At 44.2% G+C, this 25,342-nt stretch overlaps 1 protein-coding gene across 3 annotated transcripts in view; it reads left to right on the top strand.

Annotated features, from left to right (window-relative positions):
- The window catches only part of Shtn1 (shootin 1), a 103,241-nt gene that overhangs the window by 23,749 nt on the left and 54,150 nt on the right, over positions 1–25,342 (top strand). For all 3 annotated transcript variants that reach the window (XM_038334070.1, XM_038334064.1, XM_038334076.1), the window contains exons 3-8: positions 2,594–2,654; positions 11,933–12,027; positions 16,736–16,907; positions 20,293–20,390; positions 22,306–22,387; positions 25,188–25,282. In XM_038334070.1, the coding sequence (XP_038189998.1) occupies positions 2,594–2,654; positions 11,933–12,027; positions 16,736–16,907; positions 20,293–20,390; positions 22,306–22,387; positions 25,188–25,282 (603 nt within the window). The remainder of the gene's footprint in view (positions 1–2,593; positions 2,655–11,932; positions 12,028–16,735; positions 16,908–20,292; positions 20,391–22,305; positions 22,388–25,187; positions 25,283–25,342) is intronic.

Below are 25,342 nucleotides of genomic sequence, written 5' to 3'. Positions count from 1 at the left end.
ATTCCGCCGCAACCCAACCGGCCGGGGTTCTCAGACCCTCATTTGGTTTCATGAGCCAGGTGAGCTTTCACAGGCCGAGATGAGCCTCAATGGTGAGATCTGGAAAACAGGCTGGGCTTCTCACACAATGGGCTTTCAAAACCACCAAAACCAACCTCCAGTCAATCTACCACTCTCTAAAGAGTGTAAACAGCGTCTCAGTCTAAGCTGTGACATTATTCAGTCTGCTTAAAGCAACCACCACTCAGGCAGCCGGCTTCAGTTCCAGCCTTGAGAATTATTGAGCTTCCTGATTAAGTGATGTCGTCCAAAGAACATCTGTTGCTATTACCAAGTTTTCATGAGCAATTCTCAGCACAAAAAGAGACGGCCTTTACAGATGGTACAGCTGCATGAGCAGGGCAGAGGAGAGGGTGGGATGGATGGGGGCGTCTCTGTGGCACAAAGATGCAGCGCTGCTGCAAGGCCTGTGTCCCTGCGATATCTCTGTGCTGGTCAACCGGGAGAAAGGTTGCAGGATGCCTCTGCCTTCTCCTGAGATGATGCTGTACGTGGGTCTTTACATTCTTGCGTGGGAAACAAGCGCATCCTTCATAGTTCGATCAGTTCCGGTGTGGAATCAGTAGGCTGCGCTTGCCGTATGCGTGACCCCTCCCACCCTTTCAGCCTTTCAACATAGCAGATGGTAAACTCGGTAGCTGCCAGTTCTATCATAATGTGGTTGCAAAAAATAGAAAGCGAAGCAACACGAAGCCCCCGAGAGAGCGCAGCTGGGCTTGGGAGACAGCTTGTGACTGTGTGGGCAGCTAGAGGTTAGCGCGTGCCGGACTCTACAGAATCGCTTCCCCGCACCTTGGGCTGAGATCTGTTATTAGCCAGAGTGTCTACCTGGCTCTTAAGAGCGCTTAGCACCGGCATCAAGTCTTCCCTCTGGGCAGCTGGAACGGGCCTGCCTGTGAAGGCCACGCGTTATTTCTGACCAGGAAATGGGAGGCTTGGTGGTGGTTGGTGTGTGACTAGGCAGAGTGCTGAGCCCCTTCCCTGTTTACATTCTCAACAAGTTTCAGCGAAAATTGGGCACCTAAGTGGGAACCGGATATGCCTTTAAATGGAATTTCGAGAGGCTCAGTGGGAGATTCAAATGCCTCGAAGTAACAGCATCACCCTGGAGCATCTAGTGATGAAGAGTCTTCTTCAGAGGACCGCTTACTTGGAGAAGTGACAGAGGGTGAGACGGAGAGTCAACGAGAAAGTGCACACCAGCTATGCTGCACTAGGTGATCACGCCTAGATCCTTTGGAGGTCTCTGGTCTCAGCAGGAGTTTGGATTCTATTTGTGTCTTCTACTGTGCATTGTTGGAGGTGGGTGGACAGCCTGGGAGGAGTTTGGGGGGCGGTCCAACGCAAACAGGTGTCTCTTACAGAAAGTAAGAGGAACATTCCAGAAGCAGCTGGCCGGCAGTGTCCTAATTGCTGGTTGGTATGGTCTTGTTGCTCTTTCATGTGTGAGAAGCGGATTCGAGAATCCGAGCTCTTGAAGACAACTTTTAATACACTAAAAAAACTGGCAACCATGGTTTATCTGTTAAACTGGAGTTAGGAACTAGGTGGGGCAGGTTGTCTTTTTTACAGAGGATGGATTCCCACAGGGAGCCTTAAACATCCCGCCTTCTGGTGAATATGATCTTTGGTCCATTGACTTGTTTATGGGAGAGAGGGCTACCCTAGGCTCTGATGGTCAGCTTTAGTGACTCAGCCCTGTGCCCCTGCTGCATGTGTGGCGTGTCCTGCAGACAGATGTGTGTGTGTGTGTGTGTGTGTATGTCAAGCACGTGAGTGTGCAGGTGCCCACATACTCACATAGAGCAAGGGGAGAATACTGGGTATCATGCTCTGTCTCACTCCTCAGCTCTCCCACAGTCTTTATGTCTCCATCTTCCCATACCCAGCTCTTCCATGGATGCTGAGTGTTTGAACTCAGATCTTCCGGCTTATCTAGCGCTGAGCCATCTCCCGTCTCTTATCCCTGAGACGGGCTTTCAGCGCTCAGTGGTTCTTTTATGGAGCAGGCCATATGTATTCTCTTAAAAAGGAGGAATTCGTTTTAACTCAAGGATAGTCCGTTGGTCTACTACCAAGGAGATAATGAGCAGTGATGGCTGTTTACCTTATAGAACGTTCTAGAAACTCAGCTGGGTACCATGCATGCATCTCTTGCTAGGTGAGCAGTACCAGCACTGGGGCTGTGGAAAGATTTTTTTAAATTCACTTTATTTTTAATTATGTATTTGTATGTCTTTGTGTAAGTGTGTGCATACTAGTACAATACCCTGGGTGGCCAGAAGAGGCCGCCAGGACCCAGGAGCTGGGGTTCATCACTTGTGGTTCACAAGGCATGAGTGCTGGGGACTGAGCCGGGGTCCTCTGCTCTTAAGAGCGGTCTGCACTCAGGGCTGCGAGCATTGCTCCAGTCCCCAAGAGATGCTGTGTCCGTGGCCGGCGGGAGGAGAAGTTCTGGTGCTTTTGCTCCTCACCTGGTCACAGCGAAGTTTTATTGTGTGAATGTAATGTTTCTTTCTCTTTCTCATTTCAGTGTGACAAAATTAGGCAAGAACGAGATGAAGCTGTTAAAAAACTGGAAGAATTTCAGAAAAGTATGTAAGCATTTCTAGTGGAGTAATAATCACTTGACTTTGGGGATTGTATCAGTGGATTGAGACCAAACTGACGGAAGGTGTCCTGATTGTATCAGCAAGAGGAAAACAGTCTCATTTGTGGGAAAAAAGCCAAAGCAATGGAATAAGTATTAATAATCTATAAATGTCTTATAAAAATTTAAGCTTGTGGTAAGAAAAGTTTGCTATGGAAAAAAAATTAAAGAAAAACAAAATTCATTTGTTACTTAGGATCCCTGAGAAAAGCCAAAGTTACTATTTTGTATTCTATCCTGTGTGGCCTTTATGGAATATGTGTTTCTATAAAAAGTGCATATTTTAGATTCCGTTTTATACCCTCCTTTCAGTAAACAGTGTGTCTTTGTGTGTCAGCAGAAATGCAGGTCAGTTCTAATTGTTGTCATTTTTTAGTCTGTAGTATATAATACACATACAAGTATATAAGCATCAAAAAGTCCTCTGTGCTTCCCTGCCTTCTAAGGGCCAACCCTGGCCACAGCTGTATCTGCAGTCTGTCATTTCATGATATTACATTTTTGTTTATACTATATGGATCATGAAATAATATGCATAATGTAACTATATGAATTATTTATTGGTGCATGCTTGAGGTATCACTTGTCATATGCTTGTATTTATATACATACCTGTAATCGTTTTCACGACTCTGTGTAGTGTCTGAATGTGTTGTGATGTCTTATTATTGCACCCTGTACATTTTTGGGCAGCTCATCTTGCAAACATTATTAGCAGTTACATATAATACGTTATCTATATAGTAATAAGGTGCTATAACTTTGTTCTCTTGTCATCGTTTCTATTTTAGGGGATGGGGTTTCGAGACAGAGTTTCTCTGTGTAACAGCCCTGGCTGTTCTGAAATTTGCTTTGTAGGTCAGACTTCCTCATCTGCTTGCCTCTGACTCCTGAGTGCTAGGATTAGAGGCATGTGCTACCACTGCCCTGATGAATGTTTCTATTTTTTAAAGTACTATCAATAAATGCTGATTAGTTTCTAGGTTAGTTCAAGGAAAAGGAATTGTTCCAGGGATTTATATCGATATGGGCATATAGCTACCAAAACTTCATTGCATATTTATAAGTGTACTCTAGCAGGGGAGATCTTATTCCCAGTGTTTTAAACAGAGGATGGAGATGCAGTTGGGTCATATAGCTCCTGCCTAGCACGTGTGAGGAGGTTTGAGTCCCAGCACTTCAAATCAATCAATTCCTATCAATCTATGGAAGGAGACTATAGAAGACAATGAGTGTGTCCATGACCTCCATGGGACAATGGTTTCATAAGGATTTTTTATCCCCCACTCATCAGGTCGTGTATATTAATTATATAAACTACTTACTCATCACTTAGACCTTAGTAAAGTGGTTAAGGAACGTGCCAAGAGCAGTTACTGTTTTCTGGAGTTTGGAGAGTTTGAAATCACTCAGACTAAGTTATAGCCTCAGTAAAGCAATAGTAATTTTCTTCCAGATTTTTACTGTTATTTTCTATATGACATAAATCTGTTAATTTATCCACAAAGGCAGGACATAGATGTTCAGATCCAAAAGTGTCATATGCGAATATGTTGTGGGCAAAGAACCAGACGTTGCAAGAAAATAACCCTCTCCCTTGCAAGCTGGACCTTTCTAGATCGTTCTGCAGAGGCTGCAATGTCAGGCGGCAGGTATTGACACAGTCAGCCCTCAGCAAGACATTTTACCCCTCTGAAAAATGCAACAACTGTCCAATGCAGTGGTTCAACAGCCTGTTTATCTCATCATCTCACTACAACAAAGACCATCACAGGGTAACCTCGTGGGTATCACTGTCTGTGGAGGACCAGAGACTAGGGCAGAAATACCGCTTTCCTGTGAGCAGGTGAACGGCAGTTGCATTGAATTTTCTCATTCTCTCATGTAGGACTGATAGCATCCAATGAATACACTTGGAAAGAGCAAGCCCATGGGTATTGTGGCTAGTTAGCGTGCTTGAATTATTGATAGCGGAGTGGTGTGCTGTGTGAAGTGGCCTGGCTCGCGTTTCTTAGGCTTTGGTTTGCACAGCATGTTTTGATACAGGTAGGTGGTAGGTATTTGCCTCCTGTATTCAGCAAGAAGAAAACAACTTCCCTCATGTTGCTTTCACCTACCACGTCCTTTCAAAAGTGGCTTTTCCTCTAAAGATGCTGATCGTTCCAGGAGCCACTGAGATTAGGACCTGAAAGGATGCACTGAAATGCTAACACAATGGTCACTATTGTTAGATGCGTTTAATTTTTATTTTTATGAAGCCTGGTTAGTTAAAGTCCGAATGGCAGGAAGTCAGAATGTGAATTCTCTAAAGATTATTTTTGTACACTGGTTGTGAGTGCGTGTACACATGTGGAGGTCAGAGGTCAACCTGTGGGTGTCGGTTCTCTCTACCATGTGGGTTCCAGGATCAAACTCAGGTCATCAAGATTAGTGGCAAGGTACCTACTGAGCCATTCTGCTGGCCCCAAATGTGATTTCTATTCTCTCTCTCTCTCTCTCTCTCTCTCTCTCTCTCTCTCTCTCTCTCTCTCTGTCTCTCTCTCTCTCTCTCTCTCTCTCTCTCTCTCTCTGTCTCTCTCTCTCTCTCTGTCTCTCTCTCTCTCTGTTGTTTGTTTGTTTGTTTTTTGAGACAGGGTTTCTCTGTAGCTTTGGAGCCTTGTCCTGGAACTTACTCTTGTAGACCAGGCTGGTCTTGAACTCACAGAGATTCACTTGCCTCTGCCTCCTGAGTGCTGGGATTAAAGGCGTGCACCGCCATCGCCTGGCCGATTTCTAATTTTTTCTCTCCATTTTTCAAGACAGGGTTTCTCAGGGTTTCTTGGCTATCCTACTATTCACTTTGTAGACCAGACTGGCCTCAAACTCACAGAGATCTTCCTGCCTCTTCTTCCCAAGCACTGGGATCAGAGGTATGTGCCACCACCACCTAGCTAAATGTGAATTCTTTACTCAGTCTTAAAAAGAGAGAATGGGAATAGTAAAGTTTTATTTCTGGAGGGCTAAGGCTGTATCTCTGTTGGTAAAGTGCTTGCCGAGAATGCGCCAAGTTGTAGGTTTTATTCTTTGGTGCCATGTAAAAATGAGGCATGGTCAGGCATGGTTGTGCATGCCTACAATCCCAACCCTCAGGGCAGGGAGGCAGAGGGACTAGAAGTTCAAGGTCATTCAAGGTCATCCTTGGGTTGAGTTTGAAGCCCTTCTATTTTAAGACCCGACCTCAAAACAAAGGAAAATTTTATTTCTTTAAAAGTTGAATTTGAGATAAATAGTTCATGGCTTTGAACAGAGGCTTGAATTTGAGATTTAGAAGAGAACATTAATGATTTCTTCAGTGTGGGCTCTACTGGTCACAGCCCATATAGCTTTGAACAAGTTTCTACATTAGTAAATTTGGGGTGAATTACTAAATTTGAGTGAAAAAAAATGAGAAAATATACATAAAAGAGCTCACCCCTGCTGATGACAGCACATGTCTTTAATACCAGCACCAGGGACGCAGAGGACAGCCTGGTCTACAGAGCAAGTTCCAGGACGACCAGGCTACAGAGAAGAAACTTCCCGCTCAAAAAAAAAAAAAAAAAAAAAAAAAAAAAAGGCAAAACAAAAACCAAAAAGGAAAGAGCTCACCCTGCAGAGCTGGGATATAATAGGTGCTCAATAAATGCCGCCTTTGCTGCCAATGGCATCGGCCTCTGACGTCATCAGGCTGCAGTGTCGACGCTCACCCCACCCCCACCCCCAACGTGGAGCTCCTGAAGCTGTACGGGTTTGCTTGGCTGCCCTGAAGTGCCTGTCTGGCTTACCCGCCAGGTCTGCCTCTGAGGACGCCAGGCGAGGGCTCTTCCGGGGCTCAGGCTTTCCTTTCCTAGGGTAACTGCAACTCTGGTCATGGCTTCATGTTGTTCTTGGCCCTCTGCCAGTTCTTCCTTAGCCTGTCTCTGAGCTTCCCCACACAAAGAGGGAAGCCATGTGCCCACAGTAAAGTCCGTTCATGCGCTGTAGGCTGCAGTGGTAGACCCTGGGTTGTGTTTAAGGCTGCACGTGTTTTTCTGCATGGGTTCTTACTTGGTTCTTTTCATGCCACGTGAGAGCTTGTCTGGGAGCCAAGCACGTCTCTCAGCTGGGAGAATACTTGGCTTGTATGTACGAGACCCTGGGTTTGATCCCTAGAACTATACGAACCAGGTGTGGTGTGCTGGTCTATCATCACCTCAGCATTTAGGAGGCAGAAGCCGCTGCATCAGAAGTTTAAGTTCATCTTTGGCTATACAATGAGTCTGAGACCCCATCTAAAAACAAAACAAATGGAACAACATTGTCAGCAAAAACCCCACTGCTAACAGCAACAACAACGAAAGTCCTTTTAAACAATCTGGTACTGAAGAAAAGTTATATTCAGGGCCTGTGCTTCAAAGACCCTGTGGGTTGTTCTGTTGTGGAAAGGACTCGCTGGGGCAACAAGATCTTCCGAGTTGACAGTCTCAGCTGCAACAAGTTTTAGAAAGACCACGGAAATCTGGAGTGTCCTAGAATGGGTTTGACGGGGCCTTATCGGTCCGAGCTGCACTGGGAAAGGGTTATTTTACCTCGCTGGGTCCCAGTGTTCTCAGATAAAATGTCAGGATTGCATCTCCTCTGTAAGGATGTTTCTGAGAACTCATGGGAACACACATCCTAGGACAGGGCTAGACACAGGCCCAGTAAATGATAAACAGACCTGGTATACACCATCAGCTTTTCAAACCAAAGGGCCTACTTTGTAGGTAGTGTTGTTCAAAGTGCAAGAGAACCAGACATACATGAACCCAAATCCATGTTTTACAGCTGGGTGTGGTGATGCATGCCTGTAATTCCATCGCTCACAAGCACAGACGAGAACATAGCCATGACTAAGACTTGTCTGGTCTACAGAGCAAATTCTGGGACTTTATAAAAAAATAATAAAATCCTATTTTAATAAAGTATATGTTTTGTAGAAGACGAAAATTTGTTAAGTACACCCCCAAGCCCTACAGTGTGATGTGTTCTCTGGTGCTGTATATAAGAGTGCAGTATTCTGAAGTCATAATTGAAGAGACATGAACTTTGTTAATTCAACCAGAATGGTAGAAATGACAGTCAGTGTACTTTGTTATACATGTAAGTTCCTGAAGCCTTAATTTTATTGAGTTTTATTTTATTTTTGAGGTGAGGTCTCATGTTCTCACTCTGGCCTTGAACTCCTCATAGACGAGAATGACTGTGAACTTCTGGTCTTTCTACCCCACTAGAGACAGGATTACAGTTGTGTGCCGGTCTCCCAGAGATGCTGGAGATGGGATCCAGGACTTGCTGTATGCTAGGCAAACACTCTATCCATGGAGCTACATCCCCAGCCCTTAAAGGCTTTTCTTATGAAATTTTTAAAGTGATAGAAAAAATTAGAAGATAGCACCACGAACCCCTCCTGTATCCACGACCCAGTGTTTACCGTCTCTCTCAAGTCCTTGTTGCTCACACACTCACCTGACTGAGTGCATACAATGAAGCCAGTGTTAGTCTTTGTATTGCTTTAAAATTTGCTGGCAATGAATATCTTACTATGAATTTTTGTTTGCTTCAAAAGCATAACTACAGCCTTAAGGCCCCTTTCCTATCTATTTTTCTCTTTATTTTTCTTCCTTATTTTTTTCTTTTCTTTCTTTCTTTTCTTTTTTTTTTTTTTTTTCCTGAGACAGGCTCTCACTGTGTAGTCCTAGCTGACCTGGAACATGCTGTGTAGACCTAGCTGGCCTAAACTCAGAGATCTGCCTGCATCTGCCTCCTGAGTGCTGGAGCTGAAGATGTCTATCACTGGTCCCTGCTAGCCTAGTTTTTGTTTTTTTTTTTATTAAACATTGTATTATACAAAAATGGAAATCGTAGGTAAACTGACCGGTAGTCATAGATAAAAGTTCCAATTATTAAATGAATAGCTAAAGATTTTTTTTTAAAGATTCTTTGAAAAAGACAAAAAAGGCCAGGCCAGATTTCTCAGTAGATGAAGGTGCTTGCCTCCAAGCCCAGTGACCTGAGTTCATTTCCCAGGACCTCCATGGCAGAAGGAGAAAGCCACCTCAGCAAGTTGTCCTCTGACCTCCACACTGCACTATGGTTGCACACACACAAACATATATATGACAAAATCAAAACAAAAGGACCAAGAAATTCATACTTCAGAACTACTTTTGTTTTCTGTCATGCGGCCTGACTTTTGGATTTGGAAAGGATGTCCTCCCTTTAATAGATATAAATGGCCCTTGTTGTATATTCTTCTGAACCAGGGATACAGTTGATAAGCAGATCTCTGTGCTATCAGTTTGCATTGAGGGGAGTTTCTGAAACTAAAAATTATGGCACAGTTTAGAATGTGCTGCTGCTTCCCTTCCTGGGAGAGAGGTGCCCCTCCCCCAGCAGACAGAGTGTACCCGGTGTCTGAAGAAGCAAGTTAAAACCACAGGAAAGCGTTCTACAAAATGTTCAGAAAATACGGGCTACTCCTCCTTATTATTTTTTGCTAAGCCTAAGCCTCTCGACGGCAGAATGATTTTTTTCCCTTACTTTCATGAGCAAGAATGTTATTGAATAAAAAGTCAAATTCCTATGAAAAATGCAGAGTGTTTATGTTTTTGTTACGAGACTAGAAATACCAGATTGTGGCAGGAGATGTCAAGTAGTTAAGGCTAAAAAAATTCAAAGTAATATTTGATGTTGTAAAAATTGTATAGGTTTCTTTTCTCTTTCCTTCACATTTTTTGAAGAACCTACCTTGTAAACATAGTGATAAAATGCCAGGAATATTAGGATTTTAAGGAAATAATAGAGCCTATTATTTAAACTACAATATAAAAGGCAATTACATTGATGAAGAGCTACATGGGCTTTGTGTGTGTGAATAAACTTGGCCCGTGTTCAGCTTCTATTTGTTTCTCTGGTATAAACACATATTGTGTGTGATTCCAGTTTAATGGGGACCCGTTTGTATGCCAAGCAGCTGCATTTTAGGACCTATTGCGTGATTTCATAGCTCTCTGGAAATTGGTTCTATTCAGGACAGGAGATAGAAGAGGACAAGGGGGGGGGTGTGAGGGGGGGGAGCTTCAACACACAATCATTTCTTTTCAATTGGAGCCAGAAAGGTTGATGGCAACATGACCATTGTGTTATAATGATAAGACCGCTAAGGCCTCTGTACCTCTCATCACGGCTTTCACTCCACAGCAGATACAATTTAATTCACTGCTCCGTCAGCAATGCTGACACCATTATGCCGTCTGTCTCCACAGTTATAATCACTGTCCTCTGAGAAATGCGGCTGAAATGATCTTGAGCAGTCAAAGAAACTCTCAATTAAGGCTGCCACTTCCAATGTGTCAGATTGTGTCTTATGCACTTGGTACAATTTTCACTTCCAATCCTGTTTATTTACAATGTCTACCAGTAATTACGCTTAACGTGTCATTTAGTGAGGGGGGCCCCTGCCAAGCCGATTGTTGGGTGCTGCAGTACCATTGAGTGGGAGTTTCTCGAAGTCAATGCCATCAGCAGCTTTTAGGCCCCGATGGGATGCGGTAGTAGCGTTGATAATGCAAGTATCGCGCTCATCAAGTCATAATTAGATGCCACTCAAATGTGCCACTTGTAATAACAGTGTTGATTCATGTTTTTCTCGGTGGCTGCAACTACTAATTAGTTAAGTGGTTTTTGGTTGGCCCGCATTTGCAACAGATTATTACCCCTGAAAAAATGTCAAGGTTAGAGATGTTTCTGGCCATTTAGTTCTGCTTTATGAATCTGAATATTAACATAATAAGAACTTTGGACAGACTTAGGAAGTAATACATTTTTTTGTATTTAATTTAGAAAGAAAAAATTTTCCCCCTGAGTTTAATCATAATTGCAGGTTAATTAAGCTTAAATGAAGCAAAAGTAATCTGTCTTTGTGTTATATGAGCTCAGGGCTTTTTGCTAACTTTGTTGGGTTTCACATTTGGGTGTCCTTTAATTTTTTTTCTCCTTATGCCAAACAAATGGAAGTCAGTCTACATATGTAGAGTTAGGGTTGAGATGCTGAGATTTTTTTTTTATTCTGACTAGAAATGTGGGTGGGAAAATTCACATTTTTTTCCTTGCTTAATCTTCAAAATATCATTCCAGGTCTGAATTAACATGTCTTTAAATCTCAATTTGCATAAAGCAGCAACCAAAAAAAATCTAAAGATTAAAATAAATTTCAAGTGTTGGCAAAATACCAAGTAAAATTTGATTTTTCTTCTTCTCCTAATGGTACTTATTTTTGCAATAAAAAAATTATGAGTACCTGTTTTCTCATCACATGACTTATAAATGTTGGTGCTACACTTTTCTGACCTGTAGTTGAAGAAATAACAGGAACTTGTTTGTCATTATTGAAGATGAACATCATAACACTTAGCCAGTCATCCACATTATTAAGCAGCTCATTTTTCATATTAGATCCACAAGTTATGTCTAGACTGATCAAAAGCTACCATGGTGTCATTTTTTATTTATGGGAGCTTCTTTTGTTTACTTGAGTATATGTTTATTGCCATGGAAACAGCAGCATAAGAAACAAACACTTTAGGGGCAGGAGAGCCAGCTCAGTCAAGCTAACACGCTTGCTGGGCAGGCACGAGGACCCACGTTTGATCTCTAGCACCCCACAGAAAGCCAGGTGTGGTGGTATGTGCCTGTAATCTCAGCGCTGGGGAGACAGAGACAAGGATCTCCCCTCCATTCACAAGCCGGAGAACCGCACGGAATCAGCAAGCCCCAGGCCAGTGGGACACCCTGCTTTATGAAAACAAGCTGGATAACATTTGAGGAATGAATCCTAAAATTGGCCGGTGGCTTCCACATGCATGTGTACAGCCATGCATGCACATGTGTGCATGTACACACACATACACACAGATGAGAGACAGACAAACAGATAGACAAGTCTTTTAAAATTTTACGTATGTAATAGTTGAAGTTTGTACTTTGTGTGTTTTTCTTTCTATATACATACATTAGATGAGATTTAGTCAACGGCAGCTTTTTAGTCTGAGGAACTTTTAGTCATGGCCAAAGGTCTAGCTTTGGGAAGAATGGAAGCATTCTTGGTCATGGGGCAGTGTGTGGGCTTCTGGAATAGTTGGCTAGTCCTTGAATGCTGAGCCTCTTTTTCCTCCTCATTCCTAGTTTCTCACATGGTCATAGAGGAAGTGAATTTCATGCAGAACCATCTTGAGATAGAGAAGACATGCCGGGAGAGTGCTGAAGCCTTGGCAACAAAGGTGAGCTGTGTAGACCAGGGTTGTGCTTGTTGGTCTTCTAACAACAAAGGTGAGCCTGTGTAGACCAGGGTTGTGCTTGTTGGTCTTCTAACAGCAAAGGTGAGCCTGTGTAAGCCAGAGTGTTGTGCTTGTTGATCTTCTAACAACAAAGGTGAGCTGTGTAGACCAGGGTTGTGCTTGTTGGTCTTCTAACAACAAAGGTGAGCCTGTGTAAGCCAGAGTGTTGTGCTTGTTGGTCTTCTAAGGAGCGGCGTCTCTCCTGCTCTGTTTCTAATTCTCTGCCCACTCGTATGCTCTGAGAGGGAGGCATAAAGTCCCAGATCCTGCTAAATGATTCTGTAAGCATCTGCCTGCATAGAAGCCCTTTTCTGATTATAAAAGCAGACTGTGTGTGTTTGTGTGTGTGTTGTGTGTATGTGGGTGCTTATGTGTGTATGTTTTATGTGTGTATTTTTGTATGTGTGTTGTGTGTGTTTATGTGTGTGTTGTGTGTATGTTTGTGTGGAGGGGTGCTTGTGTGTTTGTGTGTGGGTGTTTGTGGGTGGGTGTTGGTGTTTGTTGTGTGTGTGGGTTGCTTGTGTGTGTTGTGTGTGTTTGTATGTGGGTGCTTGTGTGTGTTGTGTGTGTGCGCTTTTGGGTGTGTGGGTTGCTTGTGTGTGTTTTGTGTGTGTGTGTGTTTGTCTGTGGGAACATGTGTGTGTGTGTGTGTGTGTGTGTGTGTGTGTATGCCTGTGTGTCTGTGTGTTCTCAGCACTGTGCCCACCTGACCTGGGAGGAACAGTCCATGGGGCAGACTGTCAGGCTAGCCTTTCCCACCGCCTAGCCATGTGGTTACACCGCTGCACAGACCTGGTGCTGCACACACAGCTCTGGGCATTTTCTGCTGGAGTCTGATGAAAGAGTCAGCCTGAGCCTTCCATTTCAGGTGGTTATTTGTGAAGGCAGAGGGAGGGCATGTGGAAGGTGACCTCCATTGCGCCACTGATTGCCTCTGGCTGATGATTTTACCAAGTGTGTAATTTTCTATATTCTGTCTCATCAGAATTACATTATTATTAAAGAATGTTTTTATCTCTGTCTTATGTATTTTGGGTAAAAAGCGTCCATCAGAAAATGGATTACAGCAATTTCCAACCAAATTTCATTAGTGATGCTGGTTGTGTGCCCCCACCCCCCACTCCCATACCACTCACCTCCAAAGTATTTCTTTGGATGTGACTGAAGTCCTGCTACCGATAAATAAATAAATAAATAAATCTAATTTGTATGCATCATCAGTCTGCTTGCTAAAGGTATCTGCTTAATTGCTTGCATAGTGACCTGTACTAGGATCATAAGATACTGAATCAGAGTGTAATGAGGAACATAAATCTCCCTGTGTAACTTCTTTCCTGGTACTTGTCTAATGCATGCATAGCATTACGGGTCGCTGCTTTGAAAACACGGATAGAATGGGCATGCTTACATTGCTTTCAATCTCCCTAGCATTTCAGTCCCTGATCCTAGGTGCTCTTTTCATTCCTGTACTACTTCTGGGATGAGCAGAGACACAATGTATTTGGACGAGGTTGATTTCCCTGAATCTTCTCCATGCCCAAGGGTGTCTCTGTGTTATATACATTCAGATGAGTATACCCCTGCCGCTTAGGACTGGCAGAGCGTATGGAAAGCAAGAGCTTCGGGTCAGCACGGGCACACTTGTCTTATTTCTAGGTGCATCATTTGGGGCATACGAGACTCTGAGCAGGCTAGCTCTGCTCTCTGGTCATCCCATCTAGGTGACAAAGTGGACAGAGGTTACAACATTTATGGTGTGTGGAGGGTGACTCTTCTTCAAGATGCTCTGAAATTGTTGGTCCAAACACAGCCTTCCTTAAACATTATTTTATCTCTCCTCTTTTGTATTTTGTGTGTTTGTATGTGTATCTATGTGATGATGTCTGTGTATATGTTTATATATGTATGTGTGTACATGTGTGTGCGCACATGTGGGTGCAGGTATGTCTGTGGACATGTGCCTGTAACCCAGGGGTCACCTCATCTTTGAGCATTAGAGCATTTCCCTCCGTCACTTTGGTCTCTCACTGAACCTGGAGCTGTTTTAGCTACGCTGGCTGGCCTGCACGTCCTGGGACCTGCGTGTCTCCGCCTCCTAGCACTGGAGTCACAGTCTGCTCCACTCTACCCGCTGTGTTACACACGTGCTGAGGATCAGAACGCCGTTCGTTCTGCGTTTACTGCCAGCGCTTTGCCCAACAGCCCGTCTGTCTTCCCAGCAAGTCTCTCATTTTAACGAGTGACTTCGGTGAAAGGCTTCATCCCTGTGGGCTGTAATTGTCTTTCTTCAATCTCCAGGGCTTTCTTAGGTGTGGTGTAGGCATTAGTACGTTGCAAAGCCACCAGTGGACGGGCGGTTTATGTCTGCTCATCTGTCACTGTGCTCTCTGTCCCCTAAGCCTCATCTTTATAATGGGCCCCTTAGTGCATGACATCCTGATCCATAAGAATTCTTTTGTAAAGTAAGCACATAGTTTGTTTTTGAGGATCTGTGACGAACTCTTGGGACTTGAAGAAAGAAAATTTTAAATGGAGCTGAGGGGCTAGAGATATAGCTTGATGGTTAAGAGTTCAATTCCCAGCACCCATATAGGCAGTTCATATCGAATCCCAGCTGAGGGGGGATTTATGGGAACGTGTGCTCTCCGCACATATCTTTATAGATACATACACACAAAATTAAAAAGATAAAAAGAAATGTTTTTGTTGCTGGTGTTACTTTTTGTTTAATTTTTTTTCCTCAAGACAGGGTTTGTCTGTGTAGTCCCGGCTGTCCTGGAACTCACTCTGTAGACCAGGCTTGCCTTGAACTCACAAAGATCCACTTGTCTCTGCCTCCCAAGTACTGGGATTAAAGGTATGCACTACCACCTGGCCAAGTGGGACATTCTTATGGTACAATTTGACCTTGTCAATCTCTTACAAGTGTGGCTCCTCTGTTTTGCTAAGGTATGCAGGCGACGTTGGTAAGTGACCGTGTATTTGAAGCCATCTGACCCACATCTATTTAGTTACCCGCTTCTTTGTGCACTGTGCCCAGTGTAACCACTGTGTAAACTTCTGTTTAGTAACGAGTTCAGCCAGTGTAGGGTGAAGGCAGGTTTACTTTTTGCCTTGGGATTTAGAGAATTTCAAATGAGTACCACAGGATGACCTCTATAGCCGGACCAATGATGACGCTGGGATCTGTTCCCTAAAATGCATGAATCTGGACTCCTCAAATGTCTGTGTATAATCCCCGAGACTTCATTTCTTTAAGTCTTATGTTTTTCTTTCAAAGGATGAGAATGGTCTGCAGCTCTGGGTTCCTTTCTCTGTAGCTCCTCCCTGCCCCTCTCTGCGCATTGCTTGCTTTAGGATTTTACTGCAGGATCCGTTCTACCCTTAGTCCTGTAGTGGAGGGTGGCTGGTGTCGCCTCTCATGGTCAGACATACAGAAACTCTTTTTTTTTTTTCCAGCATACACATTTCTAGAGAGAAGATCTGATTGGCTAACTGTGGGTTGTGTACACTAATTCTGGCTTATTAGCTGCGGCCAATGACATTGTCTTCCCACAGAAACCCAGTGAATAGAAAGGAAGGGGAGCTGGGGAAACAGACCTGTATTCAATATGCTCAGCACAACATCAAATAGAAAATTTGCTTGAAATAAAGTGATTTATATTAAGACTATTAGGAGCTAGAAATGCTGGTGCTTTATCTAAATTCCTTATGTTTCCTTCTTCTTCATTTGTGTGCGTGTGTGCGTTCTATGAACATGGCTGTACTCACGCCATAGCCTGCATGTGTGTGTGTGTATGTGTATGTGTGTGTTCTATGAACATGGCTGTACTCACGCCATAGCCTGCATGTGTGTGTGTGTGTTCTATGAACATGGCTGAACTCACGCCATAGCCTGCATGTGTGTGTGTGTGTTCTATGTGTACTCACGCTATAGCCTGCATGTGTGTGTGTTCTATGAACGTGGCTGTATTCATGCCATAGCCTGCATGTGTCTGTGTGTATGTATGTGTGTTCTATGAACATGGCTGTACTCATGCCATAGCCTGCATGTGTGTGTGTTCTATGAACGTGGCTGTATTCATGCCATAGCCTGCATGTGTGTGTGTATGTGTGTGTGTGTGTGTGTGTATGTATGTGTGTTCTATGAGCATGGCTGTACTCATGCCATAGCCTGCATGTGTGTGTGTGTTCTATGAACATGGCTGAACTCATGCCATAGCCTGCATGTGTATATCAGAGGACAACTTTTGGGAACTGGTCCCTTTTGTTGCCACCGTGAGTTCTGGGGATGAACCATAAAGGCCAGAAGAGGATATCCGATCCCCTGCAGCTGGGGTGCAGGTCCTCAGGTTTAAGCACTTTTACCCCCGACTCTCTCCAGCCCCCCTTTGTATTTCTTAATGTTTATAACCAGCATTTCCACTCACGGCTGCTGTAATCCAGGAATGAGACCTCACTTAAAGGAATAAACTTAATATTAAAACATGTGAGTAATTTATTTATTGACTGAATTTACCTGTTACATCCTATTGTGAATGTCAATTCATATGTAGCACAACAAAACACACTTAGTTCATTTATTGTTTACAAATCCAAGATACCCCATTTGTGACTGGTAAAATCACCATTCTTTTCTATTCATTTTTAGCTAAACAAAGAGAATAAAACACTGAAAAGAATCAGCATGTTGATACATGGCACAAACTGGACCAGACGTGATAAACAGAGGAGATCAACATTGATGATGGCGACCCTGCCACCGACACGGACGGGGCAGTTGAGACTTGTGTATCTCTTCAGTGCCAGAAAACAAATCAAAGGTGGGGATTCCGCTGTCACGACCGACTGTGACTTCTGCCGCGACAGGGCTTCGGGTCTTCATGACGCACAGCAGACTCTCAGGAGGAGTTTTGAAAATGCATGGGGCTGGGGAGATGGCTCCGTGGGTCAGAGCACTTGCTAAACAAGCATGAGGAGCCGAGTTCAAATTCCCAGCGTCCACGTAAGAGCCTCCATAGATGTACATGCCTGTAATACCAGAACTGGGAGGTGTGGCCACAGGAGGATAACTGGGACTTGCTAGCCAGCCAGTCTAGCTAGGACATCAGCAAGCTGCAGGCTTGACACAGGCCCTGTTTCCAGGGGATGAGGCATAGATGAGAGAGCAGGACAAACTGACTTCCTCCTTGGCCTCTATACACATACGTGTGTAGGCACATGTGCCCATACACACACGAGCACACATGCATCATGCACATACCCTGGAAGAATTTCTCAGAGTACTATTGCCTGGGTCCTACCACCAAAACATCTGACTTGATTAGCCAGGGGAGCCAGGAGAGCTGAGTGATTTTCCTCTCTCTTGCTTGGGGGGTGCTTTCATGTTTGGAGTAAGGCGCCCTCAAAAGTGTGGCCTGGCTGGAAATAGGACTCTCCGTAATCATGGCTTCATTTTCATTTTTTTAGACTTATTTTATATGTATGAGTTTTTCACCCGCATGTACGTGTGTGCACCATGTGTGCAGTGTCATGACACCACTGTGGTTGAAGCTCTCTCTCTCACTTTGCCGGCGGTATAGCCAGGAATATGGCAAGAGTGTATTATGTGTAAAGGCCCAAATTCAATGCCCAGCACCAAAGTGTGTGTGCGTGCGTGCGTGCGTGCGCACATGCATGTGTGTGTGCGTGCGTGTGCGCGCCCGAGCACGCGTGTGTGTGCGCGCATGTGTGTGTGTGTGCGCGTGCGTGCGCGTGTGTTATTTGGGTCTCTGTTGTAATCATGGAAAGAGATCTTTTGTTAAGATGCTGGAAAACAAGTCCCTAGTTCAATAACTAACATGCGGCTTGGTACACGTTCAAAAGTCGGACTTAGTATTTTGCAGGGAGATAGAATTTCAGACGGAAGTGTAAGGAGGAGAAGATTCTCCCTGACTTCACTGGGCTCCTCAACTTCTTACGTTAAGACGAAATAGAGTGCAATGGTTGGGAGGGAGTGGGGGGTCAAGGCCTCCCTCTGTCCATTGTTCTCCCTTCTGAGTCTTGAACAATATGGCCTCATGTTCTTCTTCTGGAATTAGCTGCTGGAGAGAGTGACTTAGAGCTGAGTTCATGCAAAAAAAAATAATAATAATTCAACTTGTAAGTAATGATGTAATGGGTTTCTTATCGCCCTTGGAGAAGGATGAGAATGAAAAGCTATTAAAAACGAAACTGACAGAGCAGTAGGCTGGAGTAGAAGCTTCGGAAGCCCGTGTCAATCACGGCTTCTTAGACATCTGAGTGACACGATCCCTCCGATTAACCCTTGTGGTTATAGTTGCTAATGTTTCATTCTTGTAGCATACTTTTACTAAATCGGGATAATAAATGATGAAAGAGAACGCCCATAACTCTGGAAATTGCTTGTTTACATTTCTGTCTTCAGCCCGGTGGTGAAGACTCACACCGTTAATCCCAGCACTTGGGAGGTAGAGGCAGGCGGATCTCTGTGAGTCTGAGACCAGCCTGGTCTACAAAGCGAGCTCCAGGACAGTCAGGACTGATATACAGAGAAGCCCTGTCTCAAAAACAAAACAAAACAAAAAGGATCTGTTTTCTCAAACCCCGAATCTCCAGGTTACTATGCAGCTGTCTGTTGATGCTGTGGGTTGGGATCCCTTTTTGGGTCAAATGACCCTTTCATAGGGGTCACCTAAGACCATTGGAAAACAGTGGCAAAATTACATATGACGTAGCAATAAAAATGATTTTATGGTTAGGAGTCACCACAACATGAGAAACTGTATTCAAGGGTTGCAGTCTTAGGAGGGTTGAGAACCACCGCCTGTGGCCATTGAGAAACGGAAGAAAATTTGATGCCGTTTGTCTCTGCTGAAAGCCTATTTTTTTTTTTATTTTTAAAAATGTCAGGTAGTCTTTTAGAGTGTGAGTTTTTGATAAATTGCAAAGAAAACTCACTTTGGTCCCTTTAATATAGCGAGATTATTGATACTATGCTGTGTGAGTTACTGTGTGGTTAGGGTGGGCCTCCATGTGGCATTTCCATTGTCCCTTGGTTTTTATTTCCCTTGAATTAATTCTTAACCTTGACCACAAACTGCATTTTCAGTTCTTTCAGCCAGATCCCTATCTTCTCTTAAAACTAAATTTATTTCAAGGTGCAGCCATTATGGAAATCAGTACAGACTTTTCCCACAATAAAAACTAAAAAAAGAAGAGCAACCAGGCGACCCAGCCATGTACATACCCAAAGGGCCCTGCATCCGTTACAGAGACGGGCACATCTGTACCAGGCGACCCAGCCATGTATATACCCGAAGGGCCCTGCATCCATTACGGAGATGGGCACATTTGTGTCTACTGCTGCTGTAACCATAGCAGCAAGGAAGCAGAATTAGCTGTCCGTCAACAGATGAATAGAAAGTGGCAGTGGGGTAATATAACCCTGGGACGACTTTATGCAGCTGTAAGGGAAAATAAAGTTATTGGATGCCAATATGACTTTGGGCTAAAGTGCTTGCTCTACAAGGGTGATGGCCAGAGTTTAGATCTAACCCATGGCAAGGTGAACAGGGTAGCGTATGTCCGTAATCCCAGAACTCCTTGGACACAAGAGTCAAAGACAGGTGAATGGGTTGTCTAGCCTGGCCTACTCAGAGGTAAACGGCAACCAACCTTGGCTCAAACAGGTTGGAAGGTAGTCAACCTACACCCTGAGCTGTACCTGCTTTCTGCATGTGTGTATACTTACAGTCACATACATGGACATGCACACACATATGCACACAACAGTAGAAAGGAAAATGGAATTATGGATGGTAAGAAAAAGAGTGGAACTGGAAATATTCTTTTAAATGAGGTAACTAAGGCTCGAAAATAAAAATGTCATGCGTTCTGTCTTGTTTGTAGATTCTAGCATCTCATTCTCTCTTTGTGTGTTTGTAAGGGAATGAAGGTAAGGAGGTGGCATGAAGTTAGACAGAGGTCCATGATGGGAAAAGCTATGTCTTAAGCAGTGTGGATGCTGAAAGTCTTAAGGGGAGCCCTGGGAGCTGAAGGGAACAAGCGGGTAGTTGAGAGGCATGAGCTGGGGTGGAGAATCAACCAAAACAAAAGATGAATAAAAATGCCACAAAGAAGCCTGTTACCTCTCTAATTAAAAAGCAAAATAAGTTTATTTTAAATTTCCTTCCTTTAAAATTGCAGAACTCCGTGATCAAATTGTGTCCGTTCAAGAAGAAAAGAAGGTGTTAGCCATTGAGCTAGAAAATCTCAAGAGCAAACTTGTGGAGGCAATGGAGGAAGTAGGTACCTCAGGCCCGGGAGGCCAAGTCCTTGGTTTTTGAACTGACAGCAGCTTTGAGGTTGCCTGTTACAAACTTGCTGCTGAGAGCTAACTTTTGATACTTGCGCATGGGTCTGTCAACTTCCCTTCCCTCCCCTCTTTCAGAAAAAGCACAAAAGGCAAGACCATGAACACGTATCACCCCCCCCCAGCTCAGCCAATCAGACTGTAAGGCAGCCCAGGTGTGCGGGGTCACATGCTGTCACCCACTTTGTCTGGTGAGAGGCAAGTTTGTAAAACGGTGACTCCTGTCTCAGGTCACATACGCTGTTGCCCTGCCCTGGCCAAGAAAGCCGAAGGTAGAGAGTTCAGTGGACAGACAGCTTAGTGGGGGGGGGCTGCTGTGTGTCCTCCCCCCAACAGAAAGAATAGCTAGAGGAGACTCGAGGGTGATTTGGGAGAACCTTGTTATCTTGCTTTTTATTATGCTTTTATCTGCGCATAAGCAGAGGGCTACTCAATTACTCGATCTTATCTGTAATGAGGCTTCAAGGATCTGCCTTCACAACCTTGATTTATCTCACACGGGTCTCTGATTCTGTAGTTCTGAGTTTCTCAACCAGCGTGTGCCAGCATTGTGGCAGCCCCAGGTGTCTTGAGTGGCCCATGAGTGAGCAGCCTCACCTGGTTGGCTCCCTTCCTGCACACACTGTAAACTCCTTGAGGACTGTCACACACAAAGGGGGGGCAGCCATGCCCTCCAGCTTCCCTAACCAAATTGTTCTTGCTTTGTTTCACCCAAACAGAGTAATAATGGGGAAAGGGGGGACAATCTTAGGAGGGATTTCCCTGTTGGACATTGTATGTCAATTACTAATGCCAACCAAAACAAAAAAAAAATGGATTTATATGAAGAGAAACCAGTCCATAAGCTTTCTGGAGGTGCTGATGGACCCGAGGCTGTGGTGGGTGCCTGTACTGTATTTTGCTTCTTGAATGTGTAACTACAGGAGAGGAGAAGGGAACACATTGTTACCATCTGCCCAGCTCCTTAGGGGTGTTGCTAGAAGACAATTGGAGTTGTTTTTATTGTCACTGTTTCAAACATCTCAGAAAGAGTGGAGCAGAAGACAGTGATCTTGCATACATCTGCCCAGCTTGGCTTTCAGCCCGCCAGCACAGTCATGGTCAAATGCTGGGACCACCCTGCAGCTGCCTCTTCACTCCCTAAGCTGCTGGTGTTCTGAACATGGTGTTTATCATTCCAGAGTGTGTTCTTACCTGCTTAGAGCAGTACAGGGTATTCTGAGGGTTTTTACAACCAGTAAGTATGCCCACCTTTTAAAATTCAGCACAATGCATCGGAGATGCATGCACCTTGACCTGGTGGCTTTGCACTAAAAACAAACAAAGCAAAACTGCTACTGGTAGGGCTTTTCTACTAGCCAGTTATTTTGGAAATTTAAGTTTGGGAGAGAATATCACAGAGAGGTCAAAAGTCATCAAAGTTTAAAGCTACCTTAAAAAATAGTTTAATATATGCTTTCTTTAAACATAAAATTGAAGTCCAAACTAAACCTGAAGTTGCTGACCTGCTAAATGATAGGCATGTTTTGTGGGTGATTACAACTTGGATTTTTGCATTAAAAGTATGAGTGGGTGACGTTGAATGGATAGAATACTATCCTGTGTAGGGAGCTCCCTCCCCCCCCCCCCGTGACAATTTGATTGTATAAATGGGCTGTGCTCAGGTGTGGCTTGAAGTTTCACAGAAGAGCTATCTTTAATGCTCTTGGTAGAGGAGCCAATGGGCATTGCCACTTAACCGCAGAAGTTCATATTGAGAGCAGAACAGCTATTTGAGGGTCCTGTGTAGCTATATGTCTTATTTACAAATTTGGGTGTTTCTTTTTCTCCACATGTTACATCTGTAGGTAAATAAAGTTAAGCAAGAAAAGGCCGCCTTAAATTCAGAAGTTCTTGAGCAGAGGAAAGTCCTAGAAAAATGCAACAGAGGTATGTCTTTCCAGTCTTCATTTTTTTCCAATATATTTTGCTTATGTACATCTGGTGCTTCCTAACACCTGTGCCCAGAGTGGTTTTCCTAGGTTGTGTTTTGCATTTGAAACTTCAAACCTACACTGCTGTCCTGTGTGTATTGTGGGACCATAACCTTTTTTGCTTACCCCCTTAGCATTTATAGGATTTATAGATAGTCAGGAAATCTGAATCTAGGGGAGATTCAGAAAGCTGCATACACATGAAAGCGTTTTAAGTTAGTGGATATAGAAAATGGTCCAGTGGGAAAATGAGCATCGATATTAATATACCAGTAAGGTGTGGTGGCATGCACCTTAAATACCAGCACTGTGGAGGCAGAAACAAGTGGATCTCTGTGAGTTTTGAGGACAGGCTGGTCTACAGAGTAAGTTCCAGACCAGACAGGGATGCATACTGAGACTTTTAAAAATAGATAGGCATGCCAAGTGTCTCCTTTCTCTGGGGTTCTCGCATAATCCCTCTTTTTGTCTGAAATATGACTGCGAACCTCTAGTGGCCAGCACAGCAAGAGATTCATAACCATTTAGATGAGTTGCATAAATACAAATCTGGGACCCGGTTACTTCTAAAGAAAATGCCATGCTATCTGGTCAGCATCTCATTCTTCTTGTTAAACATAGCACGGGCCTTGTGGGTACCGCTTCTTACCTTACAGTTTAGTGTAGGTGATGTGGAAGCCATTCTGGTCGGGAGGACTGTGAGGGCTGAATCAGTCCATTTTTGTTGCTGTCATATAATGCACAATGCAGTAAACTTGAAAATGAATATAGGCTCCCAGCTTCAGATCTTACCCAGGAATATGACCTCACCATCTGCTTGGCTCTGGGAAGGCCCCCTTGATGGGGTCACACCACAGTGATGGCATCAGCATCACGGCAGGAGTGTGAGGCGTGGAGTGACCAGTTGGCAAGAGAGGAACCGTACTGGTCTGTTTTCTTCATTGGTACCCACTCTAGTGAGAACCTACTTCTCGTGAGACAAGGCAGCCCCTGCATAGCCTTACCTGGTGGTAAGCCCCTCCTTTAAGATGCCCCCACCTCTTAACACTAACATGCTGGGGACCAGGCTTGCACATGTGCGTCGCCAGCAGAAATACCACATCCAAACAACACCAGAGGACTGATATGCTCTGGCCTCTCCCCAAGACACTCAGTTCCCTGCTTCCGAAGACAGGACATGGACAGGACTTCTACACTGTCCCTGCTGCTGGCTCTCATCCTTTGCGTTGCTTTTTGGCTGGAGTTTCTGAAGAAAAGGCCTGGCAGCTAAGCATAGGAGACGGATAAAATGGTCCTACTTCAGTGTGTACAACTCGTATTCTCTATGTACTGTGCAGAAACAGGAATTCACCACATGGCTCTTGCCTTCAGGAAGCCCCCTGTCTAGAAAGAAACAAGGATACGTGAACGTGCCACCAGGATCAGACTAGTTCCTTTCAGAATCCAAGTCAAAGGGACCTAGACACAGGAAAATTAACTTTTTATTATAACGTTCTGGACAGAAGAAGAGAGCCCATCGTCCTGCCCAGGGCTTCAGATACTCGTAGTCTTCATTGTTCTCTTTGTGAAATTTCTCTTTTTAAAATAGGTTTGAAAGTCATTTAGTCCTTAGGGACCTATAATTCCCGGCACAAACCGCCACTTACATTACTTTCCGTGGGTTAGACTATTCTGCTTCTGTCTGAGGAGGCAGTAGTTTACGCAGAACAGAGTTTGAAATTCTATGTCATTACACAGCAAACCCATCCTTAGTCAGTTAGGATTGAAGTGCCCAGTGGAACAGAGTGTGAAAGCAGCCATTAAGAGTGTCTTGGCGGGAGTTTATTGATATGACTCAGCTCAGAGCGAGCCTCCTCGGCGGCGGTCTGCCTGCATTGTGCCGAGTTCCTAATGGCGTCACGGCTCCCAGCACCCTGCCCTCGTCGTTATTTAACAAAGTAGGCCACATAATGTTGAGAGCAGCAAAGATTTCATGCTGCGTTTATTTGACAGGACCTTTTCTACAGTAATTCTTTTGTGTGTGTGTGTGTGTGTGTGTGTGTGTGTGTGTGATGTCTCACTATGTAGCACTGACTAGCATTTTACATATGTCTCTTGACCTGTCATGTGTTCCCTGTGAAATGCCTGTGATGTGCTTCTTGTCTTTGGTCTTTAAAAGGCAGAAATGAGGGGGTTGGAGAGATGACTCAGTGGCCAAGAGCACTTTTGTCTTCTTGCAGAGGGCCAGGTTTCAGTCCCCAGCACCCCCATGGTGACTCACAATCACCAGTTACTCCAGTTCCAGGGGACCTGATACCTTCTGACCTCAGCGGTAACAAGCAGGCAACACATTTACATGCATAAGATAAAATTTAAATAACCAGAAATGTAATCATTTTGCACCAACTTTCACAGTTAGATTATTTGAAAATATACATCTTTTCTGAGCTTTGCTTTCGCAGTACGATTTTGATGGTGGAGTAACATTGCTTGTGCTGTATTTTACCGATCCTTTGGTAGTTCCAAGAACATGCTTGCAACCACAGGTTTGTCCTCCTGACTTGCTCTTTTAGGATGCACTTTAGTTGCTGAGTCTAGGGGTCTGAATGGTTTTTCCAGTAGATTTTCCAATCCCATTTCTAAAGCCTCCATAAGACTCATCACTGCACCAGCCAGGGATAGATGAGGTCATCCATGTGTCTTGTGAAGAATCTTTTCCTCACACACTGCTGGTCATTTGCACAGCCTGTTGTCTCTGCTCTTCTTGTCTGCTTAAGTGTCCATGCTGGCCGTCGAAGAGTATGAGGAGCTGCAGGTGAACCTGGAGCTGGAGAAAGACCTTCGCAAGAAAGCGGAATCATTTGCACAAGAGGTGAGTGTGCTATGGAAACTGGGTGACTTACAGAATGTCTACGGGCAGTCGGGTGTGCTG

Source organism: Arvicola amphibius, chromosome 1 (genome assembly GCF_903992535.2).
Source record: "Arvicola amphibius chromosome 1, mArvAmp1.2, whole genome shotgun sequence".
Taxonomy (NCBI): Eukaryota; Metazoa; Chordata; class Mammalia; order Rodentia; family Cricetidae; genus Arvicola; species Arvicola amphibius.
The sequence above is the reverse complement of the archived record's forward strand: the minus strand, read 5'-3'. Positions and strand labels throughout refer to the sequence as shown.